The sequence below is a fragment of the Cricetulus griseus genome, chromosome 4 (genome assembly GCF_003668045.3).
Source record: "Cricetulus griseus strain 17A/GY chromosome 4, alternate assembly CriGri-PICRH-1.0, whole genome shotgun sequence".
Lineage (NCBI taxonomy): Eukaryota > Metazoa > Chordata > Mammalia > Rodentia > Cricetidae > Cricetulus > Cricetulus griseus.
In genome coordinates this window covers 54,344,013-54,362,954 of record NC_048597.1, presented here as the reverse complement: position 1 = coordinate 54,362,954, position 18,942 = coordinate 54,344,013, and the positions used below count along the sequence as shown (strand labels likewise).

Here is an 18,942-nt window from a genome sequence, read left to right as displayed (position 1 = left end):
GTCCCTGCATGGAGGCTGCTCAGTGCTGTGGACTGGGGGTCCTAACGGTCATTCAGCCCCATTTTTATGTTTTGACATGATACAGGTACTAACTGTGTGTATCAACGAGTGTCCTAGGCCTGAGTCCCATTGTAGCTGACAATCCTTTAGCTCAGTTACACAGCCCTGCTGCCCCTTTGCCACTTTACTCTCAAGCCCGAAAGGCTTAGGGGTGGGGCCATGCCAGCTTCTGGTTCTGTTTACAGTGCCTAGCTTCATTCCTGCCTGTGGCCACAGCTGCACCAATTGGCCAAGGTATTGACTCAGGTCATTTCAACCATGCCCTCTGGGGAAGCTTTAACAGCCACTTTCAGGGTCTCTCTTTCCCTCTGAAGTATTCTCTCCTTAATTCCCTTGAAGTCAGCTGAGTACTAATTTTGTGGGAGCCAGGAGAAGAGGCACAGTCTGAGCCCTCCGGGGGAGGGGGCAGTATTCCCCTCCAATAGCCTACAGCCTGCCAACAATGCCTGGTATCTCCAGGCCACCCCCACCTCCTGCAGCCTTGTGCATGTTGCTGCTCTTGGACAAGTTCTTGCCCCAGGAGGGCAGTGGTGGGTTCTGGAAGGAAGATTGCTTGCAGCTCATTTGTCTGAGGCTTCCCACCCTGGTGGCCTGCTCTCTCCTCCTCAAGGAAATTGGGGCACTTTCCTATTGGACTACCTAAGAATCAGACGGAGCAGGGCCTGTTGTGGGGCCCTGCAATGGAAAGGGAGAGAGGCTGGATATACACACTACACTGTCCCAAAGGGGTACTGTCTGGGCAGCTGATGTGACGGCCATTTACCAGGTCTGTTTTTGGCCCTGTTATCAACCCGTGGGTGCTAAGGACCGTGGATAAGCAGGTGACTTTTAAAACCGCTCTCCCATGCTGCCTGAAGCACTCTGTGAGTAACTAAGAGACAAACTGTTAATCGGGTGTTTTTTAGTTCCCCATTGGCTCCATATGAGCTGCAGGTCCCCCATGAGGGTGGCCAGGGGGTAGGAAGAGCAGGAATGGACTGTATTACAGCAGCTCTACGTGGGCCCCTGCTGAGAGCGCTCTTCCTAGGGAACAGTGGAAAGGATGGAGCAGTAGGCTCCTAGAGAAAGGGAACTGTTTTCAGAGCCTCTACCCCGAGAGCTGTGCCTGGGCCCTGGATCCTGGGTCCTGGGCAGGCCCCTGGGATGCAGTGGGACTTCGGTTTCCTACCCGGATGTGGTTCCTTCTCAGCCTTTTAATTCCCCAGCTCCCTGTTCATGCTGAGTTTCTACCTGTCGTGTTTCCTGCTGCTGGCCTTGGTGGTGTTTGTGTCCGTGATCTACGCCTGTGTGAAGGTGAGTCTTCCTCAACATGCCATCCAGTGGGCTTCCTACAAGTGGCAGAGGCCACTGCAAGGACCGACCTGAGCATCACACTTGGCCCAGATGATGGGCAAGGGAGTATGTGATGGCACGGATGGCAAGTCTGCCTGGAGACTAGACTGTTCCTATTGGCTGCCTCATTTCACCCTTGTTAATCTTTGCAACAAGATTGTCATTGCTGCTTCAGTGTCAGATGGGACAAGAGGGCTGCTAGCCAGAGCCTGAAACATAGTATTGGGCAGTGAGCATTCACTGCAGAATGTGTGGAGAAGACCTCTAGACAGTATTCAGTAGTCCCAGGAGGGACATTCTCTGAGATTAGGGACGAGCCTAGCATGCAGGTGAGAGGGATATGGCCCCAGAGAGGCACGGAGTTTTAGATGAGCCAGATGTGGACATAAGGAGCCTGGATTCCTGCTGTATACTTTATCTTACATTTCTCTTGGGCATACCAGATCTCCTGTCCAAGTTGTATCTCTAGACAGTACTTGACCCTAGGCCATGTGTGTGTGATAGAAATCGTCCAGGCTTCTGTTTCCCTTGCCTAGACATCCTTTGTCCCCTTCCCTCATTTCCATCAGCAGGGAGTCGAGGACTCCCCACCCTCCAAAAAGAGCCCTTCATTGATCTATTTGCTTAGTTGCCTTGCAGTCACAAGTCTTGGTGGAGTGGCTGTCAGTTCTGGTTAGGACCTGAGGAATCACGTGTGGGTTAGAGTTGGGTCTTGTGAGAAGATGTGGTGGCTCACCATACTGAAAGGTGAGCACCGTCTCTCCTTCCTCCTGCTCTGTGTTCGGTCACCTCCTGCTTTGGCCATGTAGTTGTCAAGACCTCTCAGCCTGCTTGGTCCTAACAGATAGTTCACTTTGCCCATCCATGGACATAACAATAAGATAGCAAATTGTCACAATAACCAAAGGTGAAAGCAACTCAATGTCCATCATCAGATGACAAGAAATAAAACATGGCATGTAACTGTGATAGAGTAGTGTTTGAGTGCCCAGTTCATCTTCCCACTGTCTGCCTGGTCCATACACACAGCCTTCTTGGGAAGGTGGGTTTAGTGCTGCGCTGTTCATCTCGTCCCCAGGTCTGGTCTCACTTCTTAGTGTGTCAGCTCCTTTCAGAGCCCCATGGCCCCCAGTATGCGTCATCAGGTCTGTTTTCTGCTGCCACCGTTAAAGAGAGGGCAAATCAATGTGCAGCCTTCCTGTCACTCTTGGGATTTCTGCTACTCTTCCTGGAAGAGATCATGCAAGGCCCCTCTCCATATCGCACACTATCTCAGACTCAGAAAATCTCAGGGTGGAGGACTCCAAGCACTGGGAACCCTGCCACCTTGTTGAGGTCAAAATCCCTTCTCTGAAAGTAGGCAAAGGCCTTCCTCCATCCACAGGCCCTCGGCATCCCTGAACATTTCAACAGAGTGTGCCAGGCCATAAGGTCCATCTATCTGTTACCTGGCACTGAGGGACATTAGAAGTTGACGCCCCCTGAACAAAGAAAAGAAAAAAAAAAAAACAAAGTATATCTTACCAATTAAAAGATTTTGTGGAGAAAATGCATTCAAGAGAGCAAATGAGTACTAACAAAGATGGGGAAAATCAGAGCACTCATGTCCGGCTGCTGGGATGATCAAATAATGCCACTGTTGCAGGTGGGCTGTGATGGTTTCTTAGAAATTAAGCACAAAGTCTCATATTCAGCAGTTCCACCCCTGTGTTTATATACAAATTATTGAAAGCGGGGACTTGAGCAAACATTTGCCTACTTTCCTTAGCCAAAAGAATTAAGGTGCCCTGACAGGCAGGCAGGCATCCTTCAGAGAAGTAGCATGGCTTGCTCAGGGTCATAGAGGGCAGACAAGCCCAGAGCACAGGCTTCTTGCCTCCTTCCTCATGCCCCTCTACCCCCACCACCCTCTGTTCTTAGGGGGTTTCCAAGGTCACTTGCACTCTTGGCAGCAGACAGGCCTCACCAGGATGAGCTGAAGCAGTTAGAGTCAGAGGATCCCAGGTCCCCTGCTTTGCTTTGTGAACATCTTTGTCAGCCTGGATTGTGCAGCAGATGAGGAAGGTGTGGTATATGCCAGTCAAGTGTGTCAGATTTGGTGACAGAATGGGTTTAGTTGGCTGTCATTGGATTACTAAAAGCTCCTGGAGCAGTCATATGGTTTGTCTTACTAGGGAAGATATAGGAAGAACTGTAAGCCAGATGGCAGCTCCACGGAACTTTCATGCTGTAGAAAATTCTTGCCCTCTTCAAGTCTCCAAATGCTTGCCCAGTACCCTCTTCAATTCCCCCTATCTCCAGGCCCCTCTTCTCTTTGGGGCCTTTCTGAATCCCTATTTCTTCCAAGAAGCCTCCCATGGGGGCCTCCTCCTCTCAACCCCAACTCCTCAACCACCCACTGATCCTCCCTGGTTGGACCCCAAGGCCCAGGCTCCCACCACACATGACAGACTTTCCTTCCTGGTCAGGACAGCATCATTTCCTTCATCCTTCCTCTGTCACCTGTGGGCTGGGCTCCATTGACAGCCCCCACCCCCCACCGGTGCTGAGGCTCTGCTGGTGGAGGTGAGATGCAGCAGGCAGTGGTGTGAGGCTGGAGCTACACAGCCCTGGAGGGGCGGGGGCTGTGTGACTTAGGAAAGCCTGGGGAGCTATGCCAGGGCCTGGGTGTGTCCTGGAGCTCCATGGCTATCTGAAGGGTCTTGACTGAATTCTGCTTTGTGTCTCCCTCCCTTCCTGCCCCAGCTCTTCCCCACTCCCCTGCAGACACTCTCCAGGAAGATTGTACGATCCAAGACAAACAGCACCCTGGTTGGGGTGTTCACCATCACCCTGGTGTTCCTCTCAGCTTTTGTCAACATGGTGGGTACCTCCATAGCCTCCAGGTGCCTCTCTAGCTCTGTGGGTTTAAACCAGTGGGGCCCCAGCATAACTGGGGAGCATTTCCCTGGAGTTAAGGTCCCACCTTGGTCTGGGGTCTAATTTGACTCTTTAGCATCTCACACATGCTTTCAGTCCCTTGTTTTCAATCTAGAAGGAACACACGGGATGTTGCCAACACAGATTACAAAGCACCTGCCTTGGGAAGGTGCATGGGTGTGCCATGTCTGTAGCCAGAGCAAGGCTTTCGTCAGGTGTCTTTTGTTCCTAATGTGTATAGCACTGCTCCTGAGACAGGGAGGTCTGGTACTACCCACCGTCCTGTGGGATGGGCCTCCCTAGCCTGACTTGCAGGGGCTGACCCGCCTTGATATACCCTCTCCCCCACCCTAGTTCATGTGCAACTCTAAGAACCTAGTGGGCTGCCTGGCGGAGGAGCACAACATCACGGTGAACCAAGTCAACGCATGTCATGTGATGGAGTCGGCCTTCAACTACAGCCTGGGTGACGAGCAGGGCTTCTGTGGTAGCCTCCAGCCCAACTGCAACTTCCCAGAGGTTCGAGAGATGGGGGACAGGGTCTGGGGACGGCAGCAGAGGTAGACGTTCTGTCCTTCCCCACTTTGCCCCACAGCCCTGGCAAGGTTGTAGCCACAAAGGCACCTTCTCCCAGTCCCTTCCAGACCCCAGCAGCCCCCTTATTACAAAGACAGTGTTCACAGAATAGCTGAGGTGTAGGCATTGCTTACCCTGTACTGGGTACTGGCTGGGTGGTAAGGGCCTTTCCTCTCCAGGATGGGTAGCTGGGACCCTGATAATTGATCATCTGCACGCTCTTCTGCTTTTTCCTCTCTAATACTGGCCATGACTTTAGGCTGCTCTATAGCCCATCTAATCATCAGGGACCGCCTTTACAGTAGTACCTCAGTTGTCTCTTGAAAGCCCGGGACTGCCCAATGCTTGTCACTATTACTTGCTGTAGCTCAGAGGCAGAGACATTGTGGAAACAGTAAAAGTGGAGAAAACTCAGAAATGTAAAGAACCAAAGATAGATAGATGCTGCACTATCACTAGGAGATGAAAGATAGATGAGGGCTCCTGAGATCGGCTGGCTCTGCCCCTCAGCCAGCAAAGGACATAGGCTCCATGGTCATAGTGCAAGGCTCTGGTGCTCTTGGGAAGCCTCAATATTTGGGCTGCAGAAGCTCTCAGACTTTGGGAGGTTGTCTCACACATGGCCACACAGGAGTCTGGGCAGAATATGATGGCAAAACAGTGCTGTATCTGCAGTCACAGGAGGTGGAATGAGGATGGCACTTACTGTCACATCCTTAGGTGGGCCAGTTCTGGTGTCCCCTCAGCTGGGTGAGTTCTGAAAGCACTTGCAGACTTTAGAACTGTATATGTCAGAGCCACAGCTCAGGGCAGGGCCCTTGATCCCTGCAGTTGCTGCTGGTGCCAGGCATAGCACCATCAGTGTCCAGGAGCAGGAGCTTTGCTGGTGGGGAAACTGGGGCTCAGAGAGGATGAGTCAGGTCAGCCTGAGCTTGGAGCTATGCCAGTGACCTGCTGACTGGTTGACAGTTGACCTGTACCACCTTCTGGGTCCACTTCACTCTGGAGCCCATCTCCAGTTTCCTAGACAAGCTCTTGACATTTCCTCACCTGCCGGCTGGTTTCCATCAGCAGGAACATTCACAAACAATGCTCCCACTCCTAGCCCTGCCCCCAGGTCAGGTGGGGGGGGGCAGTTAAGGACTGGGGCAGGGCTGGGATCTGATGTGCCCTCTCTCTGCAGTACTTCACCTACAGTGTGCTGCTCAGCCTGCTGGCCTGCTCCGTGTTCCTACAGATCAGCTGCATCGGGAAGCTGGTGCTCATGCTGGCCATCGAGCTCATCTATGTGCTCATCGTTGAGGTGCCCGGTGTCACACTCTTTGACAACGCTGATCTCCTGGTCACCGCCAATGCCATGTATGCTCTATCTTCTTTGCTCCTCGACTGGATCTAGGGAGAGTCCAGGGGGGCACTGATGGCGGGAGCCTGGGTCCTGACAGCACAGGGAACCTGCAAGGAAAGTGCCTTCCTTCTCTTCCAGGCCTGGTTACTGGAGTAAAGCATGCAGGGTCATAGGGTCTTGTGTTGTCCCTTCCTCCCTTCCCATGTTGGGGACACCAGAGGTGACCAGGCTCTACTCCCTTTCTATCTCTAGTTGGCTAGTCAGTGCTCACCTCAGGCATGGGGGCAGGGCCAACTTCTACTGGGGCTGAGGAAGGCAAGGGATTCTTCATTCATCTACTCAGCTATTCCTTCATTATTGAGGGCTGTGATGAGCAGATCCCAAGCCAGGCAGGGAGGGGCAGGATGGAACAGGTAATCCAACAGAAGTGTCCTTGTCTTGCGACAAGCACAATACATGAGAAAATTGAGTCAAACAAGAACTCCTGGTGGCTGTGTGGGCAAGATGACAGGAAGACACTGCCATCAGGAATGGGTACTTGAAGCTAGCTGTGAACACCTAATCCTTCTGCCACCACCTGATTAGGAGTCAACACCCAGAATATTGGCTTCTTTTTATTTTCCTCCCCTCCCTGTCCTAGGCTCTTCTCTCCCTCTGTTGGTGGTAGAAGTAGACAGTGGGGGCCTTTACTGTCGAATGTCCCTAGTTTGCCTCCAGGCAGTGCAAGCCATGTATGTAATTTAAATTTTTTCCCAGGAGCTGTAATTTAAAAGGCAAAAAAGTATGGTAGCTTTTTATTATTGTGCTGGGAATTGAACCTTGTGTGGTAGACAAGTGGTAGACAAGTGTTCTACCACTGAGCAATGTCTCAAACCAAAGGTAAAACTAATCTTAATAGCAATTTAATGTAGTCACTATGTCCAAAATATGATGTTTTAAAGCTATAATCAATTGTTAATTATTAGAAAACTATTTTACCTTTCCCCCAATATATTTAGAGTATTTTTGATATGCACAGCCTCCTTTAACTTGCTCTCCCCTTGTTTCAAGGCCTAGTGGCTCCATGTGGCCAGCAGTTGCTATCTGGGATGGTGCAGGTGCAGGGTTCCCTCCACTCCCTCCAGATGGCAGCATGGGGCTGAGACAGACAGGTGGACAGGTGGATATGGGAGGGGGACAGATAGGGTCTCAGGTAAGAACTGCGCAGCCTTGGTGAGCAGATGCTAGCTAAGGTGTGCTTCCTTGTAAGCCTTACTGCTCAGAGTGCCCTTGGATGAGGAGGGCCAAGCACAGTTGTTACTAGGGCGCCAGAACAGAGCTTTAGGGACACAGCTAGGGGTCAGGAGGGCCTGGAGGCTGAGCAGTCTCCTCAACTTTTCTTCACAGAGACTTCAGCAACAACGGGACTTCCCAGTGGTGAGTGACACCCTTCTGTGATAGGGCCCCATCTTCCCCTGGCAAAGAAAATTCATGGGTAGTCACCCTTCTCGGGTAGGAGGGGCCTTGAGACAGGGCACAGTGAAGGAGGTAGCTGGAGGAGGCAAGGAGGCCCTCGGTCCATGGGCAGCAGGGCATGTACTCAGGCCATTCATTCCTAGACTGTTTTGATTTCCACATTGGGAGGTGCCCTAAAGGCTCTGTGGCAGTTTCATCTGGCCTAAGATGATCCCCCAAGGATTGCTTTAAAGCTTTTAGACTCCACTCAGAAGCCCTGAGCTCAATTCTCTAGTCATAGAGCTGAGGTGGAGCCTGCTTCCCTCCCGGTATAGACCAAGTGCGGGCTCTCAGGCAGGTTCTGCATCTAGGAGGATTGGGCAGGAGTCAGTCCCCCCATTCTGGATTTGGGCTTTGTGCTTTACATGGAGCAGGCTTGGAATGAGAGCCTTCTATGTGCATGCATCAGATGAACAGGGACATGGCTATACAGTGATAGCCTCCACTTGGGGAGGCCTACTCTATGCCAGGTGCCTTGAGGAGCACACTGTACAGCAGCTTTCTCCTTACCAAAGTCTGGGAATGGGGGCATCACCCCATTTTACAGATGAGGATAAGATTACAGTGCCTGGAGACAGGGTCATTAGGCTGGCCCGGTTCCCTTGACCCTGCCCTACCACTGCTGCTCTGTGGGAGAGCTGAGTTTGTTACTTGAGGTGATCAGAGGGGCTCACCCAATGACAAGAATATAAGGCGCCAGAGCAGGAGAAACCACTGCCCCCGTTGCTGGAAGGCTTCCTGAGGGAGGTGCCTCAGGCAACCTGCACAGGAGGGGGGAGGGTAGGGGAGCTGTAGTGGGAGGAAGAAGGCTGGAAGACCTCCAGAGCCCCCTGAATTACCAGGGTGAGCTCAAACCTGCTTTACCTCTCGTTGACAGCCCTGAGCATGCGACCAAGGTGGCGCTGAAGGTGGTGACACCGATCGTCATCTCTGTCTTCGTGCTGGCTCTGTATCTGCATGCCCAGCAGGTGGAGTCCACTGCTCGCCTTGACTTCCTGTGGAAACTGCAGGTGGGTGGCCCCGGGCCAGGGCTGCATGGGGAAGCAGCTGGCCTCACTGTACTCCCTGGAACTTGGTATCCTGTTTGGGCTTCATTCTGTCTGACCGTGGTCCTGTGCTGGCTGGTGTGCTCCCTGCTCTCTGGGGGCCAGGAGACAGAACCCTGAAGTGTTGCAGATACACCCCAGCTGGACAGTGTCCAGACTCTACACTGGGGTCCAAAGCACTGTCTCACGCTTCCTGTGTGTCACCAGCCTGAAGTGCAGGCAGGTGTGGCAGGCTGAGCTTGGATGGGTCGCAAAGGGGCCTAGGAGGGAGAGGAAGTGACTAGAGGGGTGGGGCCTAGGAGGGAGAGGAAGTGACTAGAGGGGTGGGGCCTAGGAGGGAGAGGAAGTGGCTAGAGGGGTGGGGCCTAGGAAGAGCCTGGCCAGGTGTGGATAGAGGAGCATGAAGACTACTACTCCAGAGGGGAAGGGACCCAGGAGTGTCAGAAGCTGTGGCGGGAAGCCCGTCTTGGTAGCACAGGCCAGGGTGGTGGGTGATCAGGGACTAGAGTTCTGACCCTTGCTGGCTTCCTTGTACCTTCCCCACCCCAGGACAGTAGCCAGTGCTCGGCTCTCCAGGTTGTGTGCTTCCTGCCCCGGGGTTGTGTTCACCTGGAGGAAGGGATACCTAGAGGTCAGGTGAGGGCTCAGCTTGCTAGTGACAGCCCTTATACCTTGTTATCTGATGGGCCATCTTAGGGCCAGGAGGAGGCACCTAAGAAAGCTTACCAGAGAAAGATGGCTTCCAAGCCAGCGGCCTAGATCTTTGATTCCAGCCCCTCCCACTTGCCTGTAATCCCAGTAGGCAGAGACAGGAAGATTGCTGCAGGTGTTAGGCCAGCTTGGTCCATAAGCAAGTCCCACATGGGCCAGCGCTACATAACAGGATCTGTTCTCAAACTGCCCTCTCACCTGCAACAGAGAGATGCCAGCTATGATGCTCTGTGTGTGTCCTTCCTTCTTTTCAGGTGGCGTTTGTACTATAAGGAGTCATCCCTGGCCATTAATCTGCTTCTTCATCTACTCATCGACATTGTCACCAGTTCACAGTTCCTTAAGCCCATGGGTTCTGATCTGCCCCTTGCTATTTATTTTCATGCTCCCATCACTGTAGCTTTGGCTAGTGCTCATTTCTTCAAGCCGGTGACTGCCACTGGACACATCTCCACCATTATTTGAGCATTCCCTTCCTTCCTGGCACAGCAAAATATATCAGCTTTGTGGGTATTTTCCTGGATTCAGGCCAGGACTCAGTGACCCCCTCCAAGGATTTGACTCTTCCTAGTGAAGAATCATGTTTAGATGAGCGCTCAGTGGCTCACCCAGTCCTCTAAGGACACGGCTAGCACATGTGTATCTGGGTGTGGAGACAGAGAACCTCTGCATGCATAGATACTCATGAGTGTACAGCACTTCAGTTGCTTATAGTTTTCAGATCATGGTCTCCTTCCAGAACCCCTCTCTGATCTTGTGCCTCTGGCTTCTTCCGGGCCTCCCCACCCTGCTTGCCAGTGCTACCCTGGCAGCAAGAAACTCCACCCCCCATCTTTCCTAGTGACTGATGAACTTGGTAGTAATAGTCCCCCCCCTCCCCTCAAGCTCCCTTTTCTGTCCTTCCCTTCAGTTCTTCTGCTCCCTTGTATTCTGCCTCTCTACCTCCACAGAGTGGCCACTTGGCTATGCAATGGGATGGAGGGCATTGACTCCAGTGTCCCCTGCTTGTGTGAGTAGAGTGGCTTGTCCCTGTCACCAGCCTATGTCTGCTTCTTTCCTCTGAAGTTGACCAGCAGGCTTATGATGCCAGTGGGTCTCTCTTTCTCCTCTTCTTCTGGCCTTTGGGGAGCTGGGAGGACAGCAGCCAGCAAATGACAACAGAAACATGCAAGCAGCAGACCTTGCAAGGAAGAAGTGGCTGTCACTCTCTACCCTTTCGCCGCCCTTTGCACCTGTCTCCAGCCCTGATAGGAAAGCATGTACCAAGAACTGGCTCAGAGGCTGCTGTTCATAGGGAGAAACGTGGTCCAAGTGTCCATCTCATAGGCACATTAAGTCACCAGGCTAAAGACTAGGCAGGAAATTGGCTCACACCATTGGACTTACCCAGCAGCGCAGGGTGGTAGAAGTAGGGATGGAGGGGCTCAGAGGTCCCTGGGTCTCGTCTTGGTATAGCCCGAGTTCTCCCAGCCACCATTCCAGTGGTTCTAAAAGTCACCCAGCTGTGCAGATGAGATCCTCTTACCTGAGGTTCCCAGGCCTTCTGCTTTGGGACTCTCCATGCTCTCTGGCTTCAGGTCCTGTAGCCTTGGGAAGAGGTGCTAGATCCTTTTCTTGGACAGCCACTGTCCACAGGGAAGAGCAGGGCCCTAAGATACAGCTGTATTGGAGGGTGGAAAGCCCAGAGATACTGGGTGGCTCCCTGCTATTGAGACTTTCTCAGCCTGCCAGCCCACATAGCCACTCCCAGGAAGGGGACCGTTTTGTCTGCCATCAGGGTGGAGGATCCAGCTGACTCCACTCTGTGATCCCTGGTGTGCCACTCTGGTCACTCCTTACCACACCTCTGTGTGTAACTGCCTGCCTACTTCCGCCTCATACGAGCCAGCATTACCTTCATGCATGATCTCTGCCCTGGAAGATGAGTGGTCACAAACTGTCTGTGCAGACCCAGGACCTAAACTTGGGGGAACCACAGTTAGTGAGGTGATGTCCCCTTCCCACCATGGCTGACATAATTCCCCCTGGCCTGCTGGCCTTGGCTGGCTCCAAAACAAGTCTCCTCTAATGGGAAGCAGATATGGGCAGGACTTGGGCCAGGTTCCTGAGGGACCAGTCCAGTAGAGATGTTCTGGCAAGCTGCTTTTCTGATTGCATTTTCTAATCTTCAGAAAATGCAGGGTTAGGGTGTGGTGGAGGGTTGTTTGGGGTGTGGATTTGGATCACTGCTCTCCCCAGTTGCCAGTTCCAGTCTTGGGGAGGCCTGAGCTCTCTCTTTGTTGCCTTCCTCCATGTGTTTTGTTTGCCAGAGGCAGTGGGATTGTCAGCCACTCCTGTCTCTTCCCATGGTCGGGCATGCCGTTTGGAGAACATGTGGAAGCAGGGCTGCTGTGAGAGGAGGCCTTCCTGCACCCACTTGTTGGCACCCTGAGTATTGTGGGGCCATTCCTGTCCCCTCTCACTGGGTCATCTGTCCCCAGGCCACAGAGGAGAAAGAGGAGATGGAGGAGCTGCAGGCCTACAACAGACGACTGCTGCACAACATTCTGCCCAAGGACGTGGCTGCCCACTTCCTGGCCCGAGAGCGGCGCAATGATGAGCTCTACTACCAGTCCTGCGAGTGCGTGGCTGTCATGTTCGCCTCGATCGCCAACTTCTCTGAATTCTATGTGGAGCTAGAGGCCAACAACGAGGGCGTCGAGTGCCTGAGGCTGCTCAATGAGATCATCGCAGACTTTGATGAGGTGCTCCTGGGCCCCGACATGTCCCTGCTGTCCCCTTTCTCCATCTGGCAGAGGCTCTGATGGCAGGAGCCTGGCTACGTTCCTGCTCCTGGGACAAATTGCAATGAGACAACTTAGGCCTCACACCTTTTAAGTGTCCTGCCTAAAGTCACTATGTTGATGTGTGGGAGCTGGGGTTTCTGCCCAGCTCTTTGAACTAGAGCCATCGTGACACCAAGGCAGAGATGTCCCAGTATTTGTCAAGAGCTTTGAGAGCAGGAGGGACCTGGGCAAAGGAAGAAGGCAGGCAGGAAAACAAGCCATTGTTTCATTTATTTCTTAAACCTTTGCTGAGCACCCACTGTGTGCAGGCCAACAGGGAGGGTTCCATCATGTCAGCAGTAGGGTACAATCCAGAGGGATGAATATGTAGTCCTTGAAGGTCTACTGCCCTAGGACACTCAAGTGATTAGTTAGGTGAAGGTATCTGCTAAGGCTTCCAGAAGCCTGGGAATAGAAAAGGCGACTCACTAGGTAAAGTTGGGAAGATTTCCATGGGTAAGGGACATGAGACCCTGGTAGCAGTGACCTTGTCCTCCAGGGCTCTTGGTGTGGGTATAGGTATGCAGGCCCCAGGCCCTGTCTAGTGGAGCAGTGTGGAGGCCCAGCTCTTCCACGGAGCTTCAGGTGCCTCACTCTGAATTGATGCCCTGGCTGTGTGAGGAGGGGGACTTGCAAACCCAGGCTTCTGTGTTTCCTTCTACCTACCCCTCCTTCCTGTGAACCTCAATGCCCCAGCAGGAGAGGTGACTCAGGTCTGATCCCCTTCTGTCTAGATCATCAGTGAGGATCGGTTCAGGCAGCTGGAAAAGATCAAGACCATAGGTAGCACCTACATGGCTGCCTCTGGCCTCAACGATTCTACCTATGACAAGGCAGGCAAGACCCACATCAAAGCTCTTGCAGACTTTGCCATGAAGCTGATGGACCAGATGAAGTACATCAATGAGCACTCCTTCAACAACTTCCAGATGAAGATCGGTGAGGAGCCTGGGGCATGGGGAGGGCTTTGTGGGCTCTCCCATGCTCCAGCCTATATCCAAGTCTGTCTAGTGGTAGAAGGTCAGTCTTATTCGGTAAAAATGAAAAGCAGACAAACCAAATACTCGCTACATGCATGTTACAAGCATATTTACAAATTTATAAACTACATATAGTGAACATATACTGATAGCAAAAGTGGAATTCTTGGCAGCCTTCCTACCTCAACCTCCCAAGTATTGGGATTATAGATGTGAGCTATCATCTCTGGCATGTTTTAGCCCTTTAAAGCAGCATAATCATAAGTATCTCTTGTGTGTATGGGTCTTGTCACAGTATGTTTGTGCACCAAGTATGTGCTTGGTGCCTGCACAATCTAAAAGAGGATGTCAGATCCCCTTGAACTGGAGTTACAAATGGGTGTGAACTACTATGTAGATACTGGGAATTGAACTCAGGTCCTCCGGAAGAGCAGCCAGTGCTTTTTCTCTCTACAGCCCCTAAGGCAGAGACTCTTAAAGCAAGTTGGTCGATTACTGCCGAGTTCTCAGAGTGAGCCAAGTGGATACTCAGAAAGTTCTGTAGTCCACACAGTAGGGCAGGCACTAAAGAGGGTGTGATGTGTATCTTCAATTGACTGTATATTTGTCTCCAGTACTGAAAAGTAAACCCAGGGCCTCACATTTTTTTTTTTTTTAGACAAATGCTCTGAGTTATACCTTTGGACTCCATCTTCGGAAAATGTCTTGTGGGATGGCTTTAAGAGTGTGTGTGCATGTGGAGATCAAAGAACAACTTCCAAGAATCAGTTCTCTCCTGCTATGTAGGTCCTGGGGATTGGACTCAGGCTGTCCGACTTGGTAGAAAGCCCCTTTCCTGGCTAAGCCAGGAAAAGTTGAAAGAACAGTGCAGAGAAAAATCATCTTACACTCACACAGACCCCTGCTCCATCCACACTTCTAGAGCTGCAGCTCTAAGCATGCCACAGCAGCGGTTCATTTTGCAAAGGGAATATAGTGGAGGCAGTCCTCCCTTCTCTTGAGGTTTGTAGAGGTGGAAATGCTTTCTAAAGAGCAGATCTTTATTCTGGTCAAAAGTTTCACGCATTATCAACTCCCTGAGCATGTCTCAAGTCATAAATGATTCAGATGTCAATTTTTTTAAGTAACAGTAATTCACAAAAATACTGGCATTTCAGTTCTCAAAATTAGCACATTAAACTGAAATATTACATCACTAAAAACCAATATTGTGAACATTAATGTCCCCAGGAGATATTTTGTTCTGACCCAAGTGTCAGGAATTGAGCTATCCCTGAACAGGCTGTTTGCTTGGTCCTCTGGGCACAGTGTGTTGTGGATTGGACCTGGCTGCTGTAGCCAACACACAGCCTATGTCTGTGTTAACTCCAATCACCTCATCCTCCCACAGTTCTTTGTATTCTCTTGGTGTAGTCTGTCTCAGCAATTGGACTGGACCAGAATGACAGACTTTACCAGCAGTATTAGATGCTTCTATTCCAAAGGCCAAGCCACTGAGTTTCAGTGTGATCTGTGAGGTAGTCTAACTACCATAGAAAGCCAAATGCGGCATGACAGGACAGGGAAATGGACTTAGGAGGGAGGGAGGAGTGAGTTCACTGTGGTCTTTGAGTTGGTGCTGAAAAGGCATTGGGCGAGACTGTTCAGTGGTTACAGAGCACTTCCAAAGTGCTCAAGTTTGGTTCCCATCACCTAACCCCTGCTCCAGGGTATTGAGATGCCCTCGTTTAGCATCTGCGTGTATTCTCACATTCATGTGCCATACAGACATATGAATATAGTGTGTTTAAAAAGAGAAAGGCTATGCTGGACACCACGGGAGACCTTGAAGAGAGCACACATGGCAATGGACTTGCAAGGGTTGAGGTAAGGACAAGGCCAGTGGATGTGTGCATAGATCTCTGCTTTCTTTAGCTAACAACAAGGGATTGTGCAGAGAAATACGAGACTGAGGGATGAAGCTTGGCCTTAGGCCAGCAGGGGTCAGCAGCTCCTGTACTGTGCCAAGAGATGGATGCTAGCAAGCACTGTATGTGTGCATCTTAAGTTGATAAGTATGGCTAATTTCTGTCCACACAGGGCTCAACATTGGACCCGTAGTGGCTGGGGTCATTGGAGCTCGCAAGCCTCAGTATGATATCTGGGGCAATACAGTAAATGTTGCCAGCCGTATGGACAGCACTGGGGTGCCTGACCGCATCCAGGTGAGTGCAAACCCAGATACCACTCATAGCATCCACACGAAGGCCCTCAGTTGCCAGGAGGTTTTCACTGCAGGCCATACACAGTTCACAGTTTCTCTTCAGATCCAAGAGTGCTGTGGCAGTCAGGGATGGGTCAGAGCTTCAGTACCTTGGACAGAGCCCTAGGCCTGTGCAGAACCCTCTGCTGAGCAGTTGGGCAGGCATGTAAGAGTGCTAATGGGAAGCCTGGTCCTCCCCAACCCAGGAGGAGCAGACAGCTGTAGGGGGCAGGTTTCCAGGCCTGGGGAGGATGCTGGTGTCTTTACAGCTCCAGCATCCTGGGAAATGGGAATTACTTTCCCTTTCTCCATCCTTCGAAAGCTGGTGTTGGTGATCCCTGGGCCTGCAGCTTTTTAGTCCCTTCACTTTTCTCAGACTTGTAGTCTTCTTGTTCCATTCTGATACAAGATGTACCTCTACACACCTGAAGGTTCTGGTGCACCATGGGAAGTCAGCTTCTCTGGCCTGTTCCTACAGCTGCTAACTATACCATTTCAAAGTGTTTTTGTTATATTACACTGTTTGGATGTCCCTCGTTTGTCTGCCTTGTCCAAGGTGCCATGCCTTTCCCCTACTTCCCACTCTTGTGCCGAGGAGGGAGAAAGTCGGTGTGGGTAAACAGTGTCTAGTTCCCCACCTTAGTCTTGCTATGTGGGTTCACTCGGCAGCTTCCTGGCATCACAGCCATACTTTACCCCTAACACCCACAGGACAATATAACTGATGAGGCCCCACTGAGTTCTCTTTGTCTGAAGAGCCAAGACAGAGACTCTACCATTGGCTAACTGTAACCACAGGCAGGGAATGTACGTTTCCTATGGAGATGAAATGAGACAAGACGTGGCTCTCTGTTCTGTCATGGAGCCATTTTCTAGGCAAGACCCACAGTCCTACCCTCAGCTATCAGCAGTGTCTGTTTGCTCCTCTGGAAGGCACACAGTTTATGAACCCCAGCCCAGGCTCCAAGTAGCACCTTATGTGAGCCAGTGCTGACAAACAACCACCACCACTCTTTTTCTAAGAGTTCCATGGATGAGCCCTCCGCATTCTCATGTCAAAACAGTAGCATGGTGTAGGTGCACAGAAGTCACAAAGAAGTAGATGTGCCCACAGTAGTTCATGGATAAGGTCACTGATAACCTGTCCTCTCCCTTCCTGTGTCTCCTCAGGTCACTACAGACATGTACCAGGTGCTGGCCGCCAACACATACCAGCTGGAGTGCCGGGGTGTGGTCAAGGTCAAGGGCAAGGGTGAGATGATGACCTACTTCCTCAATGGAGGGCCTCCCCTCAGTTAGCAGATGCCAGCTAGAGGTGTCAGCATCCTGGCCTCCAGAGGAATGGAATAGCTTCTTTGTGCACCAGTCTCACAGCTGTGCTGGTAAAATTTCCACTTTGACTCAGAAGCAACTTCTGCCTTTGCTGGTGGGCATGGCCTTTGGCCTAGGCCCAGGGTGCCAGCGTCCTGCGAGCACCATGCTGACCAAAGATGTTTCCCTTGGCAGAAGATTCCGCTAGACTCGAGTTGAGCCTTGAGTTTCCTGACAGGTGCTGCTGCTGCATGATGGAGGTGCCACTGGAGCCTTCATCGGTGGTGCAGCATGGCGCACGGTGGCTGGCCTGAGGAGAGGCCTTGGCCATGATGGGTAGGTAGGCAGGCTCGAAGCTGACCTGGGGGTGCCAGGGATCTCTAGGGTCTGCTTTCCCACTGTGGAGAGGCCATGCTCCCTGATGGTGTTTGGGGGGCAGGAATCGGGGAGGTGTGGCCTGTGCCATCCTCTGTCCACACCTCCATGCACACAGACAGTGCCCTGTAAGAGAAACAGGACTGTTGACAAGGGGGAGGCAAGAGGACACCAAGCAAGGAGCAGTGGCTCTGAGCAAAAGAAAATATTTATTAAATAAAACAAAACAAGTTTTCTGTGCCCTTCTTTAGACTATGCTAGTTGTATGCGTGTAAGAGAGACACAAGCAAACGAGGATGCCACTGGGGTAGGGAGGTGGGAACCCCAACTTGTCTTTTTGTATTTTTTATTTTGTATTATTGAAACCTTGGAGATCTAAGAAATATACCAAATTCTATATTTTGTAAATTCTCTATATTAGGAAACAGCTTGCACAGCAGGGCATTTCTGCTCCTCTGTAGTGTGCATATGTCAGTGTATATATTCATGCTGTGGAGCCGATCCCTGCAGGGTGTGTTCCCCTCATTTCAGACTTGGCAGTTTTTGGTTTTTCTAGGAACAGCCAGAGAAGGGGTGTGTGTTCTTTTGGGGTACTGCACATTCCAATTAAATAGAAGACACACAGACCCCTTTCTTTCTAGCCCCCATCTACATACATCCCACTTCCCAAGTAAATAAATGCAAACAGAACAAGAGCTCAAAAGGTATCGCTCACCTCCTAGGCAGTGTCAAAAGTATTCTGCACTTATTAGTGCTGTCCCTTCACTCCCAGAGATACAGTGTGATACACTCCCTTCAGAAGCAGCTCCTACAGAGTCCTGGGAGCTCAGTAGTGGCTATAGCTAGAGGATACCCAGCCTATATGGCCTACTCAGCTGGCCCAGGGTTTGGGGAAAAGGTATGACCTTGCCTTCTACCTTAGCAAAAATTTTGCCTACTTTTGGTGGGAGGGGATAGTTAAACATACCGAGGAGCAAATACTATTTTTATAATTTCTAAGAACACACTTGGAAAATGATATTCTATTACAGATAAACTTGAACATCATCCTTATTGTCTGTGCCCAGATCTTTTCATTGCTTCTCAGGGCGCAATTATTCTCCCCTCTAACAGGAGGGAGTAAAGGTGAGGTGGCAGCTATGCGCCAGCTCAATGTTCCCTTAATGCCCACCTTCATCACCCTCCCCTCCCCAGTTTGAACACAGCCTCCAAAAGCAAAATATGGACCCAGAACTGCCACTCCACCCTCAAGTCCTGCATTGCCCTCACCTCCAGCACAAGGGGGCTGCTTCTCTCAAACTGTTCCCAAGTTCCTAGCTCTCCACATATCCTACCAGTGCCGGCAGGTTTTTGTTTAGCTTCCAACCAGAGTACAGTGTGCGTGCTGCGTTTATACTGTGTTCTCCCTTTGGGTCAAGGCCTCGTGGAGGCTTCTCCCCATTCCAGAAGTGACTGGTGACAGCGTGCAGTGCTAGCTCTTCGTTCCCTCTAAGGGGTGTGTGCACTCTTTTTATTCCTGCTCTTGCAAAAAAAAAAATGATACAATTATGATTTCCCATGGAAATTGAAAAGTCTATTTAAATAATTTAACTATTAAAAACACTTTCACTGGTAATGTGTTCTGGTCTGGTTTTCATCTTGGGTCAGGGTGCAGGAAGGATGTGGCAAAAAGAGTAGCCAGAGCATTGGAAGGAGTTGAGATGTGCAGGGATGGCAAACTAGTCTG

The 18,942-nt window shown here is 51.2% G+C and overlaps 1 protein-coding gene across 1 annotated transcript in view; it reads left to right on the top strand.

Annotated features, from left to right (window-relative positions):
• Positions 1-16,829, top strand: part of Adcy5 (adenylate cyclase 5) — a 139,693-nt gene extending 122,864 nt beyond the window's left edge. Inside the window, 10 exon segments of the mRNA XM_027412774.2 lie at positions 1,266-1,353; positions 4,138-4,254; positions 4,666-4,830; positions 6,071-6,246; positions 7,619-7,648; positions 8,604-8,736; positions 11,964-12,227; positions 13,043-13,247; positions 15,368-15,492; positions 16,701-16,829. Of these exon segments, the coding sequence (XP_027268575.1) occupies positions 1,266-1,353; positions 4,138-4,254; positions 4,666-4,830; positions 6,071-6,246; positions 7,619-7,648; positions 8,604-8,736; positions 11,964-12,227; positions 13,043-13,247; positions 15,368-15,492; positions 16,701-16,829 (1,432 nt within the window).
• Positions 16,830-18,942: the final 2,113 nt, after the last annotated feature.